At 39.7% G+C, this 20,409-nt stretch overlaps 2 protein-coding genes across 8 annotated transcripts; one reads left to right on the top strand and one right to left on the bottom strand.

The window, feature by feature from the left end:
• The first annotated feature begins 1,953 nt into the window (after positions 1-1,953).
• Positions 1,954-3,359, top strand: LOC104450622 (probable CCR4-associated factor 1 homolog 6). Of its 4 annotated transcripts, none has more exons than XM_010065262.3 (2): positions 1,954-2,059; positions 2,243-3,359. In XM_010065262.3, exon 2 carries the CDS (start codon positions 2,371-2,373, stop codon positions 3,214-3,216), a length of 846 nt encoding a protein of 281 aa, XP_010063564.1. In that variant the 5' UTR covers positions 1,954-2,059; positions 2,243-2,370; the 3' UTR covers positions 3,217-3,359. The 4 variants fall into 4 exon arrangements, with proteins under 4 accessions (XP_010063564.1, XP_010063562.1, XP_010063560.1 ...); XM_010065260.3 differs by having other exon boundaries at positions 1,954-2,102; XM_010065258.3 differs by having other exon boundaries at positions 1,963-2,116.
• A 2,682-nt stretch (positions 3,360-6,041) lies between these two features.
• On the bottom strand, positions 6,042-14,989 carry LOC104450620 (factor of DNA methylation 1). Of its 4 annotated transcripts, none has more exons than XM_010065253.3 (9): positions 12,387-12,590; positions 11,606-11,689; positions 10,174-11,092; positions 9,651-9,832; positions 9,062-9,151; positions 8,692-8,979; positions 7,503-7,712; positions 6,763-7,000; positions 6,042-6,283 (listed from the first exon to the last, which is right to left on the bottom strand). In XM_010065253.3, the coding sequence occupies exons 3-8, from the start codon at positions 11,072-11,074 to the stop codon at positions 6,770-6,772; spliced, it is 1,902 nt and encodes a 633-aa protein (XP_010063555.2). In that variant the 5' UTR covers positions 11,075-11,092; positions 11,606-11,689; positions 12,387-12,590; the 3' UTR covers positions 6,042-6,283; positions 6,763-6,769. The 4 variants fall into 4 exon arrangements, with proteins under 4 accessions (XP_010063555.2, XP_010063556.2, XP_010063558.2 ...); XM_010065254.3 differs by having other exon boundaries at positions 12,403-12,590; XM_010065256.3 differs by lacking the exons at positions 11,606-11,689; positions 12,387-12,590 and adding an exon at positions 14,614-14,989.
• Between the last annotated feature and the right edge of the window lie 5,420 nt (positions 14,990-20,409).

Raw genomic sequence — 20,409 nt, 5'->3', positions numbered from 1 at the left:
CTCTCCCTCTTGTCCCACATTGCTTAGGGAGGGGTCATGGGCCTTGTATATAAGGCTTGGGTTCCCTTAACTTGTGAGACGTGTTTTAAAACCGTGAGGACTCAGTGTCCAAAGCGGACAATATCACACAAGTGGGACCCGGGATATTACAAATAGTGTGACGACCCGAGCGGCGGCGGTGCGCGGGGAGGAGGGATGGCGGTGCGTCCGCGCCTCCGGTCCTCGGACGTGCGCAAGGGAAAGGGAAGGGATTTCTCTCCCTCTTGTCCCACATTGCTTAGGGAGGGGTCATGGGCCTTGTATATAAGACTTGGGTTCCCTTAACTTGTGAGACGCGTTTTAAAACCGTGAGACTCGGTGTCAAAGCGGACAATATCACACAAGTGGGACCGGGACGTTACAATGGTATTAGAGCCGACTCGACAAGCATATGGGGCCACGGCGGGACGCCGTGCTCCCAAGGGGGAGAGTGTGACGACCCGAGCGGCGGTGCGCGGGGAGGAGGGATGGCGGTGCGTCCGCGCCTCCAGTCCTCGGACGTGCGCAAGGGAAAGGGAAGGGATTTCTCTCCCTCTTGTCCCACATTGCTTAGGGAGGGGTCATGGGCCTTGTATATAAGGCTTGGGTTCCCTTAACTTGTGAGACGCGTTTTAAAACCGTGAGGACTCAGTGTCCAAAGCGGACAATATCACACAAGTGGGACCCGGGATATTACAATAAGCATTATTTGAAATCTTTTCCGAAGTTATGTATGAACCCAGTATGCCATAATTTAGACTCGAAACGGCCCAAAACCTAGAAACCCTTGATGCTTTTTGCTTCCCACATAACCTCCCCTCTTCCACCGACGAATGTGCACGCAAGTTTCACATCATTCTTACTATAATCAATCTAGTCATGCAAGATCAAGTGTCCCACGTCGCATAATACGTATTCAACATATGATTGTTGACCCGGCATTGAATAATCGATCCGGACTACGGAAACGTACGGAAAAATAGGAAAGAATTCAAACCCCTTAATAAGCACCACGCCGATGGCCAAGAATAAGCCACGTGAAATTTGAAAATGAATCATCTGTCTTGCTTTCGAAAAGTCCCCTTCTCAAGCTTTATAAAAAGCAAAGATGGAATTGGACTTTGAAAGAATCACCGACGGTCTTTTTAAGTTCAAAATTAAATTGAGTTCAGTCTAGCCTCGTCATTTGTCGTCATCCCTGTGGCCATCCCCGTGTCTGAATCAGAGAAGATTTCTCTGTGGCAACGTTTTTGTTGATCTTCGCCGAGTCTGTCTTTCCATTTCTCTTCTGCTCCGGTTACTTTTCTGTTCTTCAGCAACCTAACAGATATGAAAAGACCTTCCAGAGAAGAAAGAAAATTACAATCAGATCCCACATATTCCTCTCTCTCTCTCTCGACCACTTATCATTTCTTCTGTAAGATCGTCTAGAGCTGGTGATTCCTCTACTGGGACCACAACTTTTGGTCTTTTATTTTATTTTATTTTATTTTTTTCTTTGGAGGAACCAAACTTGCAGTAGACAGCCGCAGCTGTATTAAACCCCCAGTAATGACAGCGGGATGGACCCACCACTCCCGAATTACACTTAAACACCTAGTCTCCCTGATTTTAACTCTTTACTTCTTCGTTGAGGATCAATAGAGTCTTAACTGAGGTGGAGCCGCCGCGGCCGTGTGGTACGACTTTTGGTCGTTGCTCTCTGTTTTTCGGGAAAAAAAAGGTTTTTTTTTTTTTTTTTTTTTTCCAAATGTAGAGACAAGCCATCTCTCCCTCCACTTGTATCGCATCGATCTTTCCCCTTTTTCTTGGCCCCCAATCGAAAAAAGTAAGATCGACGGCAGGACAAATTTTCAAAAAAAAAAAGAAAAACTCTCCAGAAAATTCTCCTTTAAACCGACTCGATTGGACCCGACCCGTTATAGCCAAACCCTAGAGAGAGATCGAGACGCCCTCGGTTCCCAATTCCACGCCCTCTACCTCTCCCTCTCCCTCCCTCCCTCCCTCCCTCCCTCTCTCTACACCTCGCTCTCGCTTCATGGTCAGCACAAGATCTCTCCTTTGATGCTTCGGCCGTCCCTTTCGTGAGGCAGCTTAAGTTTGTGCGAATTTCCGATTCTCTCTTTTCCGTGCTCGCTGCTGTGATCTGTTGTCGTACTGGGTCGTAAAAAAGCTCGCCTTTTGTTGGGTCGAAATTCATTTTTTTGATGCGTTCCTGTTGCAGATCTGGGTGGACAGAGGGTGTTCCCGCATAGATCCATCACTCGCTCGTGTTACTTCGGCGCAAAAAAGGCTTTGTTTTGGGACCTGGGTTTGTGTCGATTGGTCGTTTTTGTGAACTCCCGAATAGTGATGTCGTTGTCGGCCAAGAGCGAGTCGATTCAAATTCGGGACGTGTGGGATGATAACCTCGACGAGGAATTCGCGCGAATCCGCGAGATCGTCGACGATTATCCGTACGTGGCCATGGACACCGAGTTCCCGGGTATCGTCGTGCGCCCTGTGGGCAACTTCAAGAACTCCAGTGAGTTTCACTACCAGACACTGAAGGAGAATGTGGATATGCTGAAGTTGATCCAATTGGGCCTCACTTTTTCTGATGAGAGAGGGAACCTGCCGACTTGCGGGTCGGATAAGTGCTGCATTTGGCAGTTCAATTTCCGCGAGTTCAATGCGAATGAGGATTTCTTCGCGGACGATTCGATCGAGCTCTTGAAACAGAGCGGGATCGATTTCAAGAAGAATAGGGACAGGGGCATCAATGCCGTGCGATTCGGGGAGTTGCTGATGTCGTCTGGGATTGTGCTGAACGATAATGTTCACTGGGTAACCTTCCACAGCGGGTACGATTTCGGGTATTTGCTCAAGGTGTTGACTTGCCAAACCCTGCCGGACACTCAAGCGGGGTTCTTCAAGTTGATCCACATGTATTTCCCGACATTGTATGATATCAAGCATCTTATGAAGTTCTGCGATAGTCTGCACGGAGGTCTCAACAAGGTCGCGGAGTTGTTAAAAGTTGAGAGGGTCGGGGTATGTCACCAGGCAGGTTCGGATAGTCTGCTGACATCTTCTACTTTCAAGAAATTGAAAGAAAGCTTCTTCAGTGGATCGCTGGAGAAGTATTCTGGTGTCTTGTATGGTTTATGTGTCGAGAAAGTGTACTCAGAGAATGTAGGGAATGAACTTGAAAATTGAAAAACGTGTACCAGAAAGAGAGTGAAAAATGAATGAAAAGTTTTCATAGAACTGTATGGTTGTGCCGCGAGTCTATGTATCCTGATGGCAAGTTACATCCTAATTAGTTTACTCCAGACTTATGATATCATTTTTCTTTGAGATCTTTCCGCAAGTTCCCATGATTGGGATATATTTCCTGGAAATCATTTGGGAACTAGAATTTAAATGACTCAATTCATGGCATTATTACAATTCATTCGCAGGGGTGCATCTTTTGGAAGCGCGGAGTTGATTCAAGCATCGTTCCCTGTAGCATTAATCTGAGACGTGCTAGTTTGATCCTTCGTCCTGCTGATTCTGCTCAGCTGGCTCCTTCCATACAAGCATAATGGAAGTCTTGTCCGGTTAGATGTGTTGCTATGAATCGAAAATGTTGAGTCTAGTCTAAGAGTAGAATTACTCAAGAATATCTCCGTTACTTAGGTTGCTTCCCGTATGCTACTGGATTTTCACATTATTGCAGTCACGTTGATGAGGACCAATCAACGAGACAACCTTGCAACTTTGAGGGACCTGCAGTTGATGCTCTCCGGCCCTTGTACAATATTAAAAAATTAAAAGAAATCTTAAGTTATAAAAAAATTTAAAAATTGTCCAAATGAATTTTCGTTTGGGGAATAGAATTAAAAGAAACCAATTCTAAGTGAAAATTTTTCTCGATAACAGAATAGTTAACAAATGCATTCTTATTGTCTAGGGCACATTGCACTCATCGGTTTTTAAATCTTTAACCGAAGTTTGATGCCTAGGAACATAGTAACCTAAAGGCTCTAGCATCAAACTTCTTAATGACGATCATAGCATGAAGATTCGAACAATTCATGAACAAGGTCACCTCATAGCATAAGGACTCAGACTTGAGGGTTGAGTTCGCAATCACCTCTTCAGCCCTCTCAATCTCCGATAATGGCAGTACAGTGACCAAGATCGACACTAAAGTAGGAGAGACTGCAGGGGCAAGGAGGGGCAAATTACAGCTGGTCTTCAGGATGGGATTAACATTCTTGAAGGTGACATGTTTGGTTTGAGTTAGCAACTTAGTGAGAGCAAGGGTGGATATGAGCCATGGATATGGAGGCTAGTAGATGATAGCGATGATGATGACGATTACAACCAAGAAGACAGACTGAGAAGCAGAGATTGCTAAGAACTTGATGAGAATATGGTTAAGGGCTTCAGCTCCTAGATTTGAATCTTTAATTGGGGTTTTTCTTGTCTTCATGATCGATCAACCGAAGAGTTTGACGCCACATGTGACAATGAATAAGACAGAGCAAAGGGGATGGAATGGGGGTGAATAGTGAAGAGATATGAGATGGATTTTTGACTTACAAATGAGCTTTGAGTTGAATAAATGGAGATGGAAAAAAACTAGCTGGGTGAGGAGGAGGTTTCTAGAAATATGGGCTTCAACTCTGTGAGTTGCTTGTGTCAATGACGGTATTTATTCTAGTGCCCATGACACTTTTTTTGGTGGTTGGAGCTATTAATAGATGTTGGGGTGTCAAAAACTTTTCTATTATTGGCATGACGGGTGGTTTTAGAAGAGAGAGAGTACATATAAATAAATGAGAGTGGCACGGCGAGAAGAGGGAAAGAAGAAAAGCAACTGAAGAATGATTAAAAAAAGGTGGGACCATAAAGTCAAAAAATGCGATGACTGATAAGAAGCGCTTGAGTCACATAGGAAGTAGAAAAAGCGCGATCCAGCTAATAATAGGAAGACTTCATAAGTTTCGGAAGGGTTTGTTGTGGTATTTTTTAACCAGATTGCTCACTCCTTGCATACAGTGACCAAGCGGTGATGATCCGGAAAAACAACCTTGAAAATTGAAGTGATGACCTAGTTAAAGACCATCTGCCTCCTGTGTTAACAAGATAACAAAAACTGCTACTAGGAATCCAGGCCACGAAAACTTGGAGGAACACCACAACCAAATCACATCAAATCAGAGGAAAGCCTGATAGGCAACATTCCTAAGACACAAGAATAGAAAGCCTCTTTTCAACAGCAGGCAACTGTGCTTTTCTGCTCGGCAAGGGCCAGCCTCATCAACAGCTAGGCAAGCCTCACGGTGGTTAGGCGAGGGCCAGCCTCACCAACAGCTAGGCAAGCCTAGTGAGACTTGCTCTCAGTGAGATCGAGGCAAGCCTGGTGAGACTCGCTCTCGCCGAGATCAAGGTGCTGACCATCGCCGAGACGCACGACCAATTAGAGGAGGAAAAGGAAAAGGAAAAAAAAAAAAAGGCTTAATTTTAGAATTATTTTCAAAAATAAAACTATAACTTCTTTTTACTTGATTCTATTCATTTATTTCCAAAAACAAAAAAAACAAAAAAATTACCAAATAAATTTCTATTTTTTTATTTCGAAAAAAAAAATAGAATTAGACATTGTTTAGCACGTTACTAGATAGGCCCTGATAATAAGTTATTTAGTAATTTGGTTAAACAAAAGATTTTCCTTTTCTCTTTCGTATACTGGTCCAACTTAAAATGACTCAGACTTGTTCCATCTGTTTTCTGTTTATCATCAAAACAGAAGAAAATCAAATCTCAGGCACCTTTATCCCTATTACCTGGATGCCTCTACTTACCGGATGCTTTCATTCAAAACCAGCGCGAGTGACCAGCGTAGATTTGTTGATCGTATAGATGCTCGACCCCAGAGCACGACACTTTCTAATGGGCAATCACCAGCCCATCAGGGAAGCGTCGTAAGACTAAGCCAGGAAAGCTTTCTAAGAACTACTAATAACATGGCTTGAGTAGATCGCCGCAGATTAAAACAAAGTTACACAACCCCGCCATTTGCTAAACATTGCAAGCAAGAAAGAAAATTCTGGGAATTGCATGCTCCGATACATACAATAAACATCCTAATGTTTGTTCAGCTAATATAAGTTCAAAGCATTCTATTATCTAGTGATGATAAAACTAGCCAAGAGTATCTACATCAAGGACAGCATCGCAATAAGAATAGCTCTAAACAACTCTGGCAGACCTCCTTCAGACAGATTCCTCCCTGCAAAACCCGCAACCCACCATCCAAGATTCTTAATTTCAACTGGGGATCTATAAAGAGGCTTCATCTTATTCGGTAAGTTTCAATCAATTGGCCAGTCAATCGAATTACTAAAGGCCTCAATCAATAAAAAGATGGGAGCATGTATAAAGCAATCAATTTTAATCAGATCCAATATTAGTCGAGGAATTTGTCTGGGTTAAATAAGAAAAGCATGGGGCACTCGAAACGACTATCCGAACTTACTGTATAACTCTAATTTAGCCTCGAAACAATTTTTAAAAAAAATCACAAACTATTTAAGGGATCATCACACTAACATAATGCAGAGAATGGACACAATCTTCTTTGTGTTAAAACATGATGAAGCCTTCACAGAACTGAATCTGGTCGACTGATTGAGTTCATGTTAACAAGTTAAATAGAAACTTCATCAAGCAAATGGAGAATGTAGAACTGAAATTGCATTTAGGACAAACCTCAGACTCATGTTCTCTTGCGCTTGGGTGTTTTGATTTTCTTCGCAATAAAAGCAATGACCTCTTTCAAAGTGGCTTTTCTTTTTTCTTTGAAGTTCCAGAGCTCAGATACAACATACATTCCGCTTGGATTATATTCGTTCAGCTCTTTCAAAGCTGTGACAACTGCTGAGCAGACCTCATCACCCCACTCCTCCTTAAGCTTTTGCAGTTTTTCATCTTCTTCAACAAGCATTGCCTACACAAGATTATCACCATTACATGATGTTGAAGGAGCAGAAAGGCATAAAAGAGCTGTCAACGTTTAACCAAGACTCCAATGAGTACACGACAGATTCCTATGCTGGAAGCCTGGGACTTATGGGCAGTGCCAAATGAGAAGGAGAACTAAATATTTGAATAAATAGGGATGGCATGTTCAGCAATACAAGTTGCAGTCTTATTTTTTTTCCTAATAAAATGCATAGCTTCATCAATTGACGAAAGCGCTAAATTTGCCCATATTTATATAAAATTGGTAATTGAGGCAGAAATGAATCAAAGACCACACTTAAAACCAAGTGCTAATGCTGGTGAACCATGGCCTCAACCAACCAGGCCAACCCAGAGCTCCAAATCATGACAGATTATGAAGTCCCGAGTGACATCCAATCAAACTTGGATAATCAGGATCAAACTACCACAATAAGCACTATCACCAGTGGAAATTTGGAAAAAAGGAAAACATGAACATTTCATACCTGGGCCTTCCCATCAATCTCAATGGTTCTGAATGGATGCCACTGTGAATTCACTTGTGACTGCCACAAAGAGCATAATTTACTGGCCTGCATTGGTGCTTCCTGAGCTGAAAATCTTTTCTTGCAAGCAGTAAGAAACGGCTTATCATCAAGCTCCCCCATTCTCCTGATCCCAATATCTGCGCTTGCACCTAGCACCTCACTCAAACCCTTTCCAGAAACAAAAAAAAAAAAAAGTTTGATATCAATTTCAATTCTGGCTCCTATTAACAAATTTAGGGCCACCTGCCAGCAACTTAGGTGATTGGCTATGAAGCATGGATACTCTCACAAAGCCTCCATGTCGGTGTTGGACACCCCGACACGTGTCCGACACATGGGCAACTCTCCCGACACACTACCAACATGCGAGTCTAGAATTCCAACACGCAATTCCAACATACACGAGGTCAATTTTAAAAATTTTCGATAAATTATGGGTCAAAATGTAAATATATAAAAATATTTTTTTTTTTTTTTTTAAAAGGGAAAATGCTATATTTTGATGGTGAAAAGTGGATTTTTTTTTCCCCAACTTATTGTTAAATGTTAAATTTATAGTGGAATCTGGATTGCCTTTTTCTTTTTCTTTTTTTGGCTTCAAGTTTCATGGATTATTAGAATGGGATGTAGTTGAATTTTTCAAATTGAAACAATATATGATATTAGCAAATGATGGATTAATATTTTTAGTATAAATTCAATCTAGGCTCTTTTTTTATCATTTATTTATTTGTGGATTTGAATCAAATTAATTTGATTGAAATAATCACAAATGTATATGTAAAAAATAAACTTAATATATAATGTGTCCCAACATGTCAAAATTTTCTATTTTTTGAAAAATAACATGTCGGAAAGTCATGTTGTGTGTCGGGCTACTTAGATGATTGGAACCTAGTGGGTATCATCCTATAAGAAGGGATTCCTTTAGGTAACACGAATAAATTAAGTCCATTGTATTCATATTGTACTTAACTTCATGTTCAATTTGTCAAGTAAATAAAGGAATCTTCTGATACCAATCTTATATGTGAAAATTATGAACAAAAACTTTTTTACTGATTGGAGAAAATGTGCAATGTTAGTCAGTGCCAGCGACGTAATTATTCCCTAGTGTATGGCTATGCACAGAAAATAGAGATGGTACCTGGATCAACTCCTTACGAGCTTCTTGCAATTCATCATTGCTCTGGCGCTCTTTAATCCAAAGGGTGTTATTTAGATCCTCCAAATTGGTCAGCTCGTCCTTCTTCTCTTTCAATTCCTCATTCATCTCCTTCATCTTCTTTTGAACAGCTTCATCATCTTGATCTTCAAGGTGCTTCATAACTTCTACTTTCCCTTTCAACTCTTCAATCTCCATTTCCAATTTCTGCTTCGCATCAAGCTGCCTTTCCAATTCCAGGATCTTACTCAGGGCCTCCTCTTTCTCCCTCTAGAAATCCTAGCAGTGTCAGTCATGTAAAAGCAGATTATAAAATGATGATCAAATGTAAGTTTTTGTCACTAGCATTCACCTTTTGTTCTTCCACCAGCCTGAGGACATTTTCATCAGCTCTTTTCTGCTCCATTGATGCCAACTGGAGAGAACTGTTTTTGACATCATTCTGGAAGGACAAATTAAGAAATCAGCATAAATCTTGTCATGCCGTCTTGACTAAATACGACATATGCCAATGGTTTCAGTGGACTCTTAGAACCTGCCAACTGCTAAGTTTTCAATGCATTTGTCTCGCCTTAGCAAGTACACAAAAGTAAGCACTCTTATTATTCAAACATTTTGTTGTCCTTTTCTATCAAGCTCTCATTGTTCAAACAATAAAGAGCAACTGATAATTTCCTCCTTAAGTACTATTCTCTAAGATGCATGCTGTAAAGATGTTTCCATGTGACATGTCTGATGACCACTTTGCATAAATCAGCGAAAGCACTGTATTCGCCCGTATCTCTATAAATTGGTGATCAAGGCAGCAATGAATCACAGACCACCCTTTAAAAGAATTGCACATGAAGCATAGTTACAAAGGCTACAAAAATATATTAATTTAGTCAGGTAGCTAAAAGGTGAAAGTAACAAGTAAATAGTATTGGCAAAAAATATGTGACCTTTTTCTTGTCCTCATCCAGCTTTTGTCTCTCACGCTCAGTCAGGGTTTCACGTTTGTTCAATTCCTTGCTCCAAGAATCGATCTTTCTTTTCTTCTTTTCCAACTCATTGCTGAGTTTCTCTTGTTCGAACAATATACCCTGTATTCTGTCACGTTGAAGGCGTTGCATCCTCCTTGTTTCTGGAAGAAAACAATAGAATACAAGAAAATGTAAGTCATGTTTCTCTAATATGAGAGCATGTAGCAATTGCATATAGAACCTAATGCAAATTTAAGTTTTGGCAACAGTATCAGTCTTTACGCTTATGAACAAGTCAGTATGTAGAAAGTGCCCTCGACATAACATCTCCTTAGCATGCAGCAATGACCACAAAACTTTTGATAACTGATGAAGTGCAGCTAAAACTTGCACCAAAGCAACTATGAACTACAGAAATGTTATGACATACAATTTGACATGGACAAGAATGTCCATATACATGGATGGATGCACAAGTGTGTGTGTGAGTGAGAGAGAGAACCTTCGACAAAAGCAGAGTGAAGCTTGTCCTTTTCTTCAAGCATCCTGGTCAATGACAAAGTCTTCTCATTATATTTTGACTGTAACTGCTGCAACGTTTCATTCGTCGAATCAATCTTGTTGGCTAGATGCGCAACAATTCTATGGCTACTCTGAGTGGCTTCCTGAACAATGTCCAAGACTGTCCGCAACTTCCCTGTCTTGCGGAGGTAATCTCCGACTGGCCCATCTGCATCATAGTCATCGGACTGCGCACGCCAGCCATATGTACTTGATCCAGGCTCTGCCTTCTGCAAATTCCAGCCCTTTTTTCCGTGATTCTCAGTCTCAAATTCTTTCTCAAATTCTGTGGCATTTTTAAATCCCTCCCAATGATCATTGAACCTCACTACAGCTTTTGCTGACTGACCATCTTCATTCCAAAACACGTGGACTTCCAGAGGTTTGTACTTGGTAAACTTGGTCAGCCAATATGCACTATCTACAAGTTCTTTCTCACTGCTTTTGTCAACAAGAATGTTGGCTATGACTCCAGTCCAAGGCCAGACAAAAACCTCATCTTGCTGAGGCGTTTGTGCAGAAGGTTGTGGCACAACCGGTTGAGGAGGTTGGTCTGCCTCACTGGCTAGGTCTGTCTCCAGGTACTTCGCCAAGGCAAGGTGGTTTGCCTTTTGTTTGCCACTTCTATTTGCAGAACCTTTACCCACCCCTGCCGCATGTTGGTATAGTTCTTTATACCTGTAGTCCTGCTTTTTCTTGCCCGTGCAGAAAGGGCATCTTAAGCTTCCATTGGGGCCCTTTACTTTGAATTTTCCGGACCTCAACTCATCATAAGGTTTGTCTACATGGTCCAATATCTCAGAATCACTAATATCTGAATCTTCTTCAGAGCTGTAGTCCATCTCCTGTTTGTTTCAGATCTAAAGAAATAGAAAAGAAAATTTTTTCACAGATCGACAAGACATTCCAAAAGCAGCAGCTTTCAGGTAAGAAAGTCAAGAAACAGTCACACCACTTATGCAGAAAAAAATAGAGCATGAAACTAGCCGATATATAATGTGAGGATCACTGGCCTAAATTGTAGCAGCAGAAGACAAACTCAAAGGAAAACACACAGCTCATGTGTCATGCTTACCGTTAACAATCTGAATAAGGTAGCATTAACCTAATCATCTTCATTTACAAGGATTGACTGTTATGGCGGAAGAGCAATGCACAGAGACATTCATGAATAGCCATCAAACAGCACAAGAGACCACAAGCTAGAATAAAAGGAATAGGATTCTAATCGATGGACATTTAAACGAGAAAGTCCTAAATTCTTTTACTGCATTCGGAAATATCCTTTTGAAAGTTTAAAACTGACAATGGGAGAGGAATGAGAGGAGCAGCAAAGCAATAGCAACCAGAAGGCCAAAATATAAAAAACTCACCAAGAATAAATGGAGCCAAATAGTTAACAGTTGTTTAATATAACTGATACTGTAGGTGAACTCAATTCCGTTGGTCGATCAGCTCTACAGCAGCAAATAATATGAGGATTCAGCAGAGGAACACCCAACAAAAGCAGTAAATGAAACAGAGAGAAATCTGCTAATCGCAGAAAACTTATTAAGTGGCCAAAAGAATATCAAAACGCCATGAATCCATGCTCTCGTTCTGACTGAAAGCACACTCGCCGCCGTAATTGTCTCGACCCCATTTTTCAAGATGTGAATACAAAGTCATTCAATAGCCAGAAATACAGAAGCTATTCTCCTCACTCGGTACTTCACACATACACCCCACAACAAATAAACTCAACATCCAACTCAACACAAACGACAGAACATATTCTAAGCACAAAAAATTCGATTGATCCTGCATGGCGACTAGGCGTGCTCCAGCCCTCCCGTCATCAGCTAAGAATCACTTAATGACCCCTCAGCAACTCGTGTTCCCTCAATCAGCACACACTCCAAAGCCAAACACGACAAAAACCGATCGTTCGCCGAACACACGCCCCGGTTTCGTCGGATCATTCCGACATAACCCCCCAGAAGCCCAACGCTACTGAGCCCCCCCGACGACGACGAGGCGGCGAGAGACCCGCGACGCTACGCATCAATGCCGTGCATGCAAGCCCGCATTTACCCAAATGCGAGCCCCCCCGCGAACGGGATTTTCCGACACAGTTCGCGCGTTTCACACTCGCGTGAGCAGAGAGAAGCATACCGCGCGAGAATCGTACCCTCTCCCTCCTCCTCGAGCTCGCTTCGCCGACTGGGCTCGAGCCGCTGGAAATCCGCCTCGTGGGTTTGGAAAATCTACCCCCGCTTCGCGAGCTCCGATCGCAGCGAATTCCGAACGCAGGAGGAAAGCGACAGAGCGATTTGAACGTTCTTCCTCTCCGCTTAGGGCTTTTTCTTTTTCTACCGTACGTGGCTTCGTTCCATTTCCTTTTTCTTTCTTTTTTTTGAAATTTTTGTAGTTCTTCCATGGGAATTCGTGTTTGCAGTACGTATTTTTGTTCTGTATTGAAATTTTTTTTTTTTTTTTTTAAAAAAGGAAAAGAAAAGGCTCTGCGCCGATCTTTGTGCAAGAAATTAATTATCAACAAATTAGTTAATTATTTCAGTTTAATGGACTTATTAAGCAAATGGGGTCTGCTTAATTTCTTGTTCTTCCTTGCCCGAGGTACAATTAGAAAGGCATGACAAAATTTCTAGAATAAAAATCAATTTCTAACTTGAAATTAAGTTCTCAATTTCTATTCCCTAAATAAGTTTCTAAATAAATAAATAAAAGCATTTAATAACGATTACAAAATTTATTTAATAATAGAAAAAAATTTCTATTTATAGAAGGATGGTGGCCGATGTCTAGTTGCAATGGGCAATGGGCAGCGAGTGATCAACTGCAAGCAAGCGACAGTGGGTGTCTAACAGTCGGCTCTCACGAACGGTAAGCGATGACAAGAGTAAATGCTAAGAAGAACTTTCATTTTTCATTTTTGTTCTAGGCGATAACAAGAATGAATTTTCATTTATCACTTTTGTTACAAAATATAAAAGTTAAAAATTTGGTTTTAATTTTTGCTCCAAATTTATTTCTCGAATAAATTTTTTATTTCAAAAAATGATATTGTGTTACAAAACGAATTTTTCTATTTGGGGAATAATTTTTTCAAAAATAATATTTTTTTATTTCTATTCCCATAATAATTTATAAGTAAAAGAACGCATTTTATAATTATATAAAAATTTATTCTCAAAATGGAAAAAAGAACAAAAATACGTTTAGTAAAATACACAAATTTTAAATTAGAAATCAAGTAAGATGCAGGCCTAAAGGCTTGTTCAATTTTTGGATTCTTTTCAAGTGTTTCTACATTTTTTGAAGAATTTTTAAAAAATTTTAAATTTTTGTATTTTCTAATTTTTTTACTTTCTAAAATTGTAATTTTTCATTGATTTTCGAATTTTCCAAATTTTTATTGTCTACTGAAATTTTAAAAAGCGTTATCATTTTCTGAATTTTTAATTTTTTAAATATTTTCGAATTTTTTAATTTTATTTAATTATTATTATATATGGGGAACGGGTTCGGACTGGATTTACCTGATCCGGCCCTGACCCGACCGTATACCCGGATCCGACCCGGTCGAATTAAAATCAATTTTTAAAAAACACACACACACACACACAGATATATATATAATTTTTTTTTGAGTTTTTATTGATTTTCCTATTTTTGTTTCTTTTTCTCTTTTTGTCCGTTTCCCTATTTTGTCTTTTCCACTGCACCTCTTCTTCTTCCTCTTGACCTCTTCCCCGAAGCCTTCCTTCCCTCCAACTTCATCTTCTTCTCTTTTTATATTTCAAACCCATACAACCAGACACCATTCCATCCTCTACGGACACCTCCGCACCCCGCCGGTCGTCCGTTCCGACCGGCATTGACCACCGCCGGCCACCCGCTCCATCAATCGCAAAACTTAACAAAAACCATCCTACCGAATGCACATGAAACACTGACTTCGCTGGTACGAGGGGATTCTCCGACGAAAGGCTTTCCGGCCTTGAAGACATGCATGCGCGTCAGACTCAAGCAAAGATTCTCATCAAATCGCATATAAACACAGACAAAATGCTAGTATTAGATATGATTTAACGAAAAAAAAACAGCAAGTATGAATCGATCTTGAATTTAGACACGACTTAACATTCGGCCCTCTTTTAGGCATTTTATCAAACATGCAATATGCAGATCTTTCAATGGCTTTCCGTTTTAATTTTAACAAGATTCTCGGCCTCACACGTCACGTACAGACTTAAAACACCATGGTTAGCAACCAAACAACTTCGTTTTATCAAGATCTCCTCAAGAAAATCGATCGAACCGAGCTTCTCTTCCTCGGCCAAAACAGAGACAAAGTAGAGCGTTTGGAGCGAGATCACACCTGGTTTCTTTGGCGATTCGAGCTCTCGCTTGACGACGATGAAGAGCGTCTGGTTGGAGCTTTTCCTCTGCTTGCCGTAGAAATCTCAGTATTCGTCTGATCTTCGACACCGAATCTGCGAAGAACGACGCAGCGATTGGCCTTTGACCGGAGCTCTGAAAACCGACGGCTAACTCCGGCGATGCGGTTTTCTGCTACTCCGAAACGGGATCCACTCTCTCTTCCTCTCAGATTTCTCCTTTCTCCTCGGCTGTTTCCAGCGAGCTCGGGCAGTCCCTTCCTATGAACCAAAACCAGCCGAACCCTTCCCTGGTTCTCTCACTTCGTTCGCGTTCTCTTCCGCTCGTGTCCTTGAAGCTTTTCTCTCGCTCCTTCCTGGCCGGCCCTCCCCCACAAAACAGACTGCTCTCTGATGTATCTCTCCGGCCACCTCCTCCCGTCGGCGATCTGGTTTCGTGGAAAAACTGTCCCCCCCCCCCCCCAAAAAAAAAAAAAAAAAAAGAATAAAGAGATGGGCCAATGGAATTAAAAGAGATGGGTTGGACTAACGGAAGGAGGGGCTTAGAACGTTGAAAACTTTGCAAAGTGGCCGGCCCACACGATTTCTTTTCATTTTTTTTTTCGTTTTCATTTTTTTTATGTTTTATACATTTTTTTTTCTTTTTACCCTTTTTACAATTTTTTTCAAAATTAGTGGATATTTAAAATGAAAAAAATTCGGGCGTCGACAAGGATATTGTCGTCATTCTATTTTTCTTTTTGGGAGATATTTATTTTGAAATAGCACGCACCATGTATATGAAGAAAAGTAAGTACAAAGTTAATCAAATGGATGTGTATTCCCTGTACTTCCTTAACCTTGCGTTAGCTTATGAAACGAAAATATTAAATATCCTTCTAACAATTAACAAGTTGAGATCAATTGCATAAATACATAATAAATCATGCATTAGGGTTTCATAACTAAGAGAGAGAGAGAGAGTTACAATTACAAATTAGAGCCAGCAAGAGGAAGACCAACATCAACTTAGACGCTTGCTTCATGATTTCTTTGGGTTTAGGTTTTGATATAGTGATGACAGCTCGAGAGTTTGATTTTGCTAGATAGAGAGGTCTATGCAATGAAGTAATGTGCATTACTTGTCACTATTTATACACTTGAAATATTTTTGTACTATTAAATGCATTTGATGGATATAGTATGTCTAGATGTCTCTCTTACACTTTTGGGAATTTTATCATTGAGATGATATTTTTCCAACAAAAAAAGGTTTCTTTCCCCATAAAATGAACTTGAAATTTTAGATGGAATGGGAGAGAATTATAATATTTTTTTTTTGGGTAAAGGAAGAGAATTATAATATTGGTTTGTGCTAATCTCAATATTTAAATTGTTATTTTATTTAATCGAAAATTTTGATTTAATTTCCTTCTATGCACTCCTTTTAATAATTTTTTTATTTTTATTTTTAAGTTGAACTTTTAATTTTCTAATTATTTTTATTTTTATTTTTAAAGACCAAAAATTTTAATTTTGATTTCGCTTTTGCTTTTTTCTTGTTTTTCCTCGTCCACCTCCTCCTTCTTCTTTAGTTGATCGCTAACTGATGTGGCTAGCAACCAACAAAAGGTGAGCTTAGGGCTCGCGCTCACTAAGAGGCTTGAGCTCACCATTGGCTTGGTTGGCCAAATTGACAAGCTAGGCCAGCAATGCTCGAGACCTAGCTTGCCTGTGGTTGGTAGTCGACCATCATCGTGTTTGATGATCAGCCAAGATAGAAATAAGAAAAGAAAGAAAGAGAAAAATAATTAAAATTTTGATTTTTAAAAAAATGAAAAATAAAAGAATAAAACAGATTTGAAGGTTAACTTGAGCGTGAGAAGGAGTAAGTGAATGAGGAAAATATTTCCTCAACTTGAAAAGTGAGAAATATTTTTCCCTATTTTAGACAACTTTTTTTCATTAATCGAAAATATTTTCCCCGATTAGTTCATTTTTTGTGAAACAAATATAAGAAAATTCAACAAATATTTTCCTAGAAGTTATTTTTCACAAAATGAACAAAGCCTAAATAGTATTTACAAATAGCACGTTCACTTTGGGTGACCTTTCTCTTGTCTTCATCCAGCTTTTGTCTCAGACGCTCGGTTGGGGCTTCATGTTTGTTCAATTCTTTGCTTCTTTTCCAACTCATTGCTAAGTCTCTCATGCGCTAAAAATTTCCTTTGTAATTTGTCACGTCGAAGTCATTGCATTCTCTTTTTTTATGAAAAAAACAATAATAAAAATTCACATACAAACTGCACAATCTCTTTTCATTTTTTTTCTCCCTCTTCCCAGTGTCGAAATCGATTATTCACCGATATGGCCCGGCTTGCTGGATTATTACGACGCCCCTCCTAAAGCCCAGCACTACTAAACCATGATCACAAGATCGCCCTATCTTAACAAATGCAGAATGAGCTCGCACGGCAGGAGCCTAAGACGTCACTTATCAGTGTCGTGCATTCGAGCTCACGAACAAGATTTTTAGACCCATTTCTCGCAGTTGGCACATTTAGAGAAATATATCTACGAGAGAATCGTATGATCCTCCTCCTTTTTGAGTCTGCTTCGTCGATTGAGCTCGAATTGGTGAAATCTGCCTCGTAGGTTTGGAAAATTCCACTTCACGAGCTCAGATCACAGCTACTACTTCCCAACAGCGAAGGAAAGTACAAACCGATTTGAAAGGGAAAGGAAGAAGTCACTCCGCATATGAATTTGACTTCCCACTCCTTCCTCTCGCTTTGGCCTTTTCTTCCGAATATGGGGTTTGTTTCATTTTATTTTTTTATTTACTTTTGGTGATTCTTTTATAGCATTTGGAATTCATGTTTCAAGTTCGTTTTTTTTTTTTTATATTGGTCATTTAAAAATAAAGAAAATGCTCAGGAGCAGCGATCTTTGTACGTGAAATTAATTATTGACAAATTAGTTGATTATTTCAGTTTAATTGCCTTATTAAGCAAATGGAGTCTTGTAAATCTCTCATTATTCTAGGCCAGAGGAACAATTAATTAGACTACTCCCTTAATCCGGGATCTTTTAGGTTGTTGAGAACAATTCTCAATAAATCCGCAACACTATCAAGTGGCCATCACATATGCATTTCATGTAAAATTGGTCGGATCACGGTGAAAAGCATGTGATTTCTAAAGGCTCTTTCTCAATTTCATTTTCTTTTTCAAAATTTTGTCGCTTTGAATATTTTATGAAACCTAATCTTACTATGAAATTAATACAACAAATTGAAATACTAAATCGAAGTGCTTGAATTGAAAAATCGAAAAAAAGAAGAAGAAAATATCACTTAAGAAAATCAAATGATGGGCTCTACGCATGATGGTTTGATTATTGAGGGACATCAACAGAAGTTGATTCCGCTTACCGACTAATTAGGGATTTCGACGTTAACATTGGAGGAACTACTTGATACATGTCCCAGGCACACACGTGTGAGCCCTCCTATTGCAGACTGTCAACTTGCACTTGCTCTTCCTATATTGAAAGAAGCAATCAACGTCTCGCTGGCATGATGCTTTGACTCTTGTCACCATCCTTGGCTCACCTTTAAAAAGGGCAAAAAAAAAAAAAAAAAAATCAGGATATTGTCATTTGTTATTTTTTCATTTTCGGACATATTTATTTTGAAATTGCACGTGTCATGCACTCCAAGGAAAGTAGTTACAAGCTTAAGCGAATAGGGGCATTCCTTGTACTTCTTTAGCCTTGCGTTAGCTTATGAAACAAAACCTTTATATATCCACCACAATTAACAAGATGAGACCAATTGCGTAATGAAATTGTGTTAGGTTTTCAATATATTTTGAGAGAGAGAGAGTCTTACAAATTAGAGTCACTAGGAGGAAGACCAACATCAACTTGGAGGCTTGCTTCATGATTCCTTCAGAGTTTAGGTTTTCATAGAGTGATGAATGATTGATGGTTTGGTTAGACTAGATGGAGAGTGTCATGCAATGAAGTTCATGTGCACTACAAGGCACTATTTATACACTTGAATATCTTTTGTGCTATTATATGCATTTAATATATAATGTTATGTTTAGATCTCTCTTATAGCTTTGGTAATTTCATCATTGAGATACTTTCGTAACATACTTTTGGCAGATTCTATGATAATATTCTTAACCTATTCTTAATTGATAATATATGTGGCAATAATGGAAAATATGCAATGGGAAATTGAGAAACTAAATTTTTTAATTCAAATATTAATGGAGACCATATTTCTAGGAAAAATGACGGAAAAGTTCCAAACCTATTACATAGTGAAAAGATGGAGAGAGGTTCTTCATAATTTTCATAGTGAAAAGATTTATGTTCTGAATGTGTAAAAAGTAAAAAGGAAAAATTTCAAGATACTTATAAAAAAAAATTGCGACAAAGAAAACTTCATTTTTCATAAAATGAACTTGAAATTTTTAAAAGGAATGAGAGAGGTTACAATATTGTTTGCATTAATCTCAACATTTAAATCATGATTTCGTTAAGTTGACAAACAAGCATAGGATAGGATTAAAATAATGGGTTTTATCTTTTAGAATATGTTTAGCCTTTCGTCATCCATGATTATCATTTCCTTATAGACAATTTGGAGTCAAAATGGGAGAAGATATATGTTAAACAAAGCGTGCAAATGAAGCCCCCTGCTAATGGCACATCAGAGATGGAGTCTTTGATATAGGCATTGCTAAATCAAATTTCATCATAGGATCCAATGGATGATCGAGTTGTGAAACTATGGGGATCTTTCATCTCAATTAGCGTGAGATTCTGCTTGGCCCAATCATTTAGGGTCGACCCAACGGAGTAGATTCTTATCAATCCCTAACCCCAAAGCATTTCGACCCGCCCTTGATTGATTTGCGTCAAATGTTCGTGGCCCCTTTCAGAATGATCTTGAATGCTTTGTAATTGTTTTTTTTTAGAAAAGAACAAAATAAAATTGGGGTGGATGAATCCATCTGCCACCCTCGTTCATTCCTAAGGTTTTTTTTTTTTTTTTTTTTTGGTAAAAAGATAACTTGTAATATATCAGGTAACATTACAAACAAGAGCCGAAGTATCCGTAGAGAGAATATTGAGGAAAATAGAAGGAGGGAAAAGAAGCCAGTTTGTAGGTGGGCCTTGATCCCTGTGGGCTTTAGCAACCCAGTCCGCTACACCGTTTGCCTGGCGTCGAACGTGTTGAAGCGAAAGGTTAGGGCATCGCTGAAGAAGATCGCTGAGGGTCGCAAATAGATGGCGTTCCATCCATGGCGGCGGTTGGTTCATCCGAATGATCTCCACCAATTTTGAGCAGTCAGATTCGATTACAACATGCTGAAGATGGAGATTCTGCTGGAGCAGTCATTGAAGAGCAGATATAAGGGCGTAGATCTCAGCTTGGAACGCCGATTGGGCAGGCACAGATTTGGTAAGCATATCCGTTAAGATGCCTCTACTGTCTCTAAAAACACAAGCGATTGATCCTTTCTCCGATTCTTGCCGAAAAGCCCCATCAATATTACACTTTATATATCCCTCCGCTGGTGGTTGCCATCCCTGTTCAGAACTGACCATTGTCTTTTCCATCTTCTGTGGCGAGGGCTGTAAAAACTTGAAGACGGCGCTTTGGGTTAGGGCATCATTGACGGGTTGGAGGGGATCGAGTGGGATCTGACGAAAGATAGCATTATTTCGTTGTCTCCAAATCTCCCACAGAAGATGAGCGATCATAGCAAACTCAGGAG

The sequence above is a fragment of the Eucalyptus grandis genome, chromosome 6 (assembly GCF_016545825.1).
Source record: "Eucalyptus grandis isolate ANBG69807.140 chromosome 6, ASM1654582v1, whole genome shotgun sequence".
NCBI classification, from domain to species: Eukaryota; Viridiplantae; Streptophyta; class Magnoliopsida; order Myrtales; family Myrtaceae; genus Eucalyptus; species Eucalyptus grandis.
Note: the sequence above shows the minus strand (reverse complement) of the source record. Positions and strands in the feature narration are given on the sequence as shown.

Bases quoted from the DNA above. Each gene is read 5' to 3' on its own strand.
- LOC104450622 (XM_010065262.3), top strand. From the start codon at position 2,371: ATGTCGTTGTCGGCCAAGAGCGAGTCGATTCAAATTCGGGACGTGTGG.
- LOC104450620 (XM_010065256.3), bottom strand. From the start codon at position 11,074: ATGGACTACAGCTCTGAAGAAGATTCAGATATTAGTGATTCTGAGATA. The intron at 9,833-10,173 runs GTTCTCTCTCTC...GTTTTCTTCCAG, and splicing joins TCACTCTGCTTTTGTCGAAG to AAACAAGGAGGATGCAACGC. The intron at 7,001-7,502 runs GTATGAAATGTT...AATCTTGTGTAG, and splicing joins AGATTGATGGGAAGGCCCAG to GCAATGCTTGTTGAAGAAGA.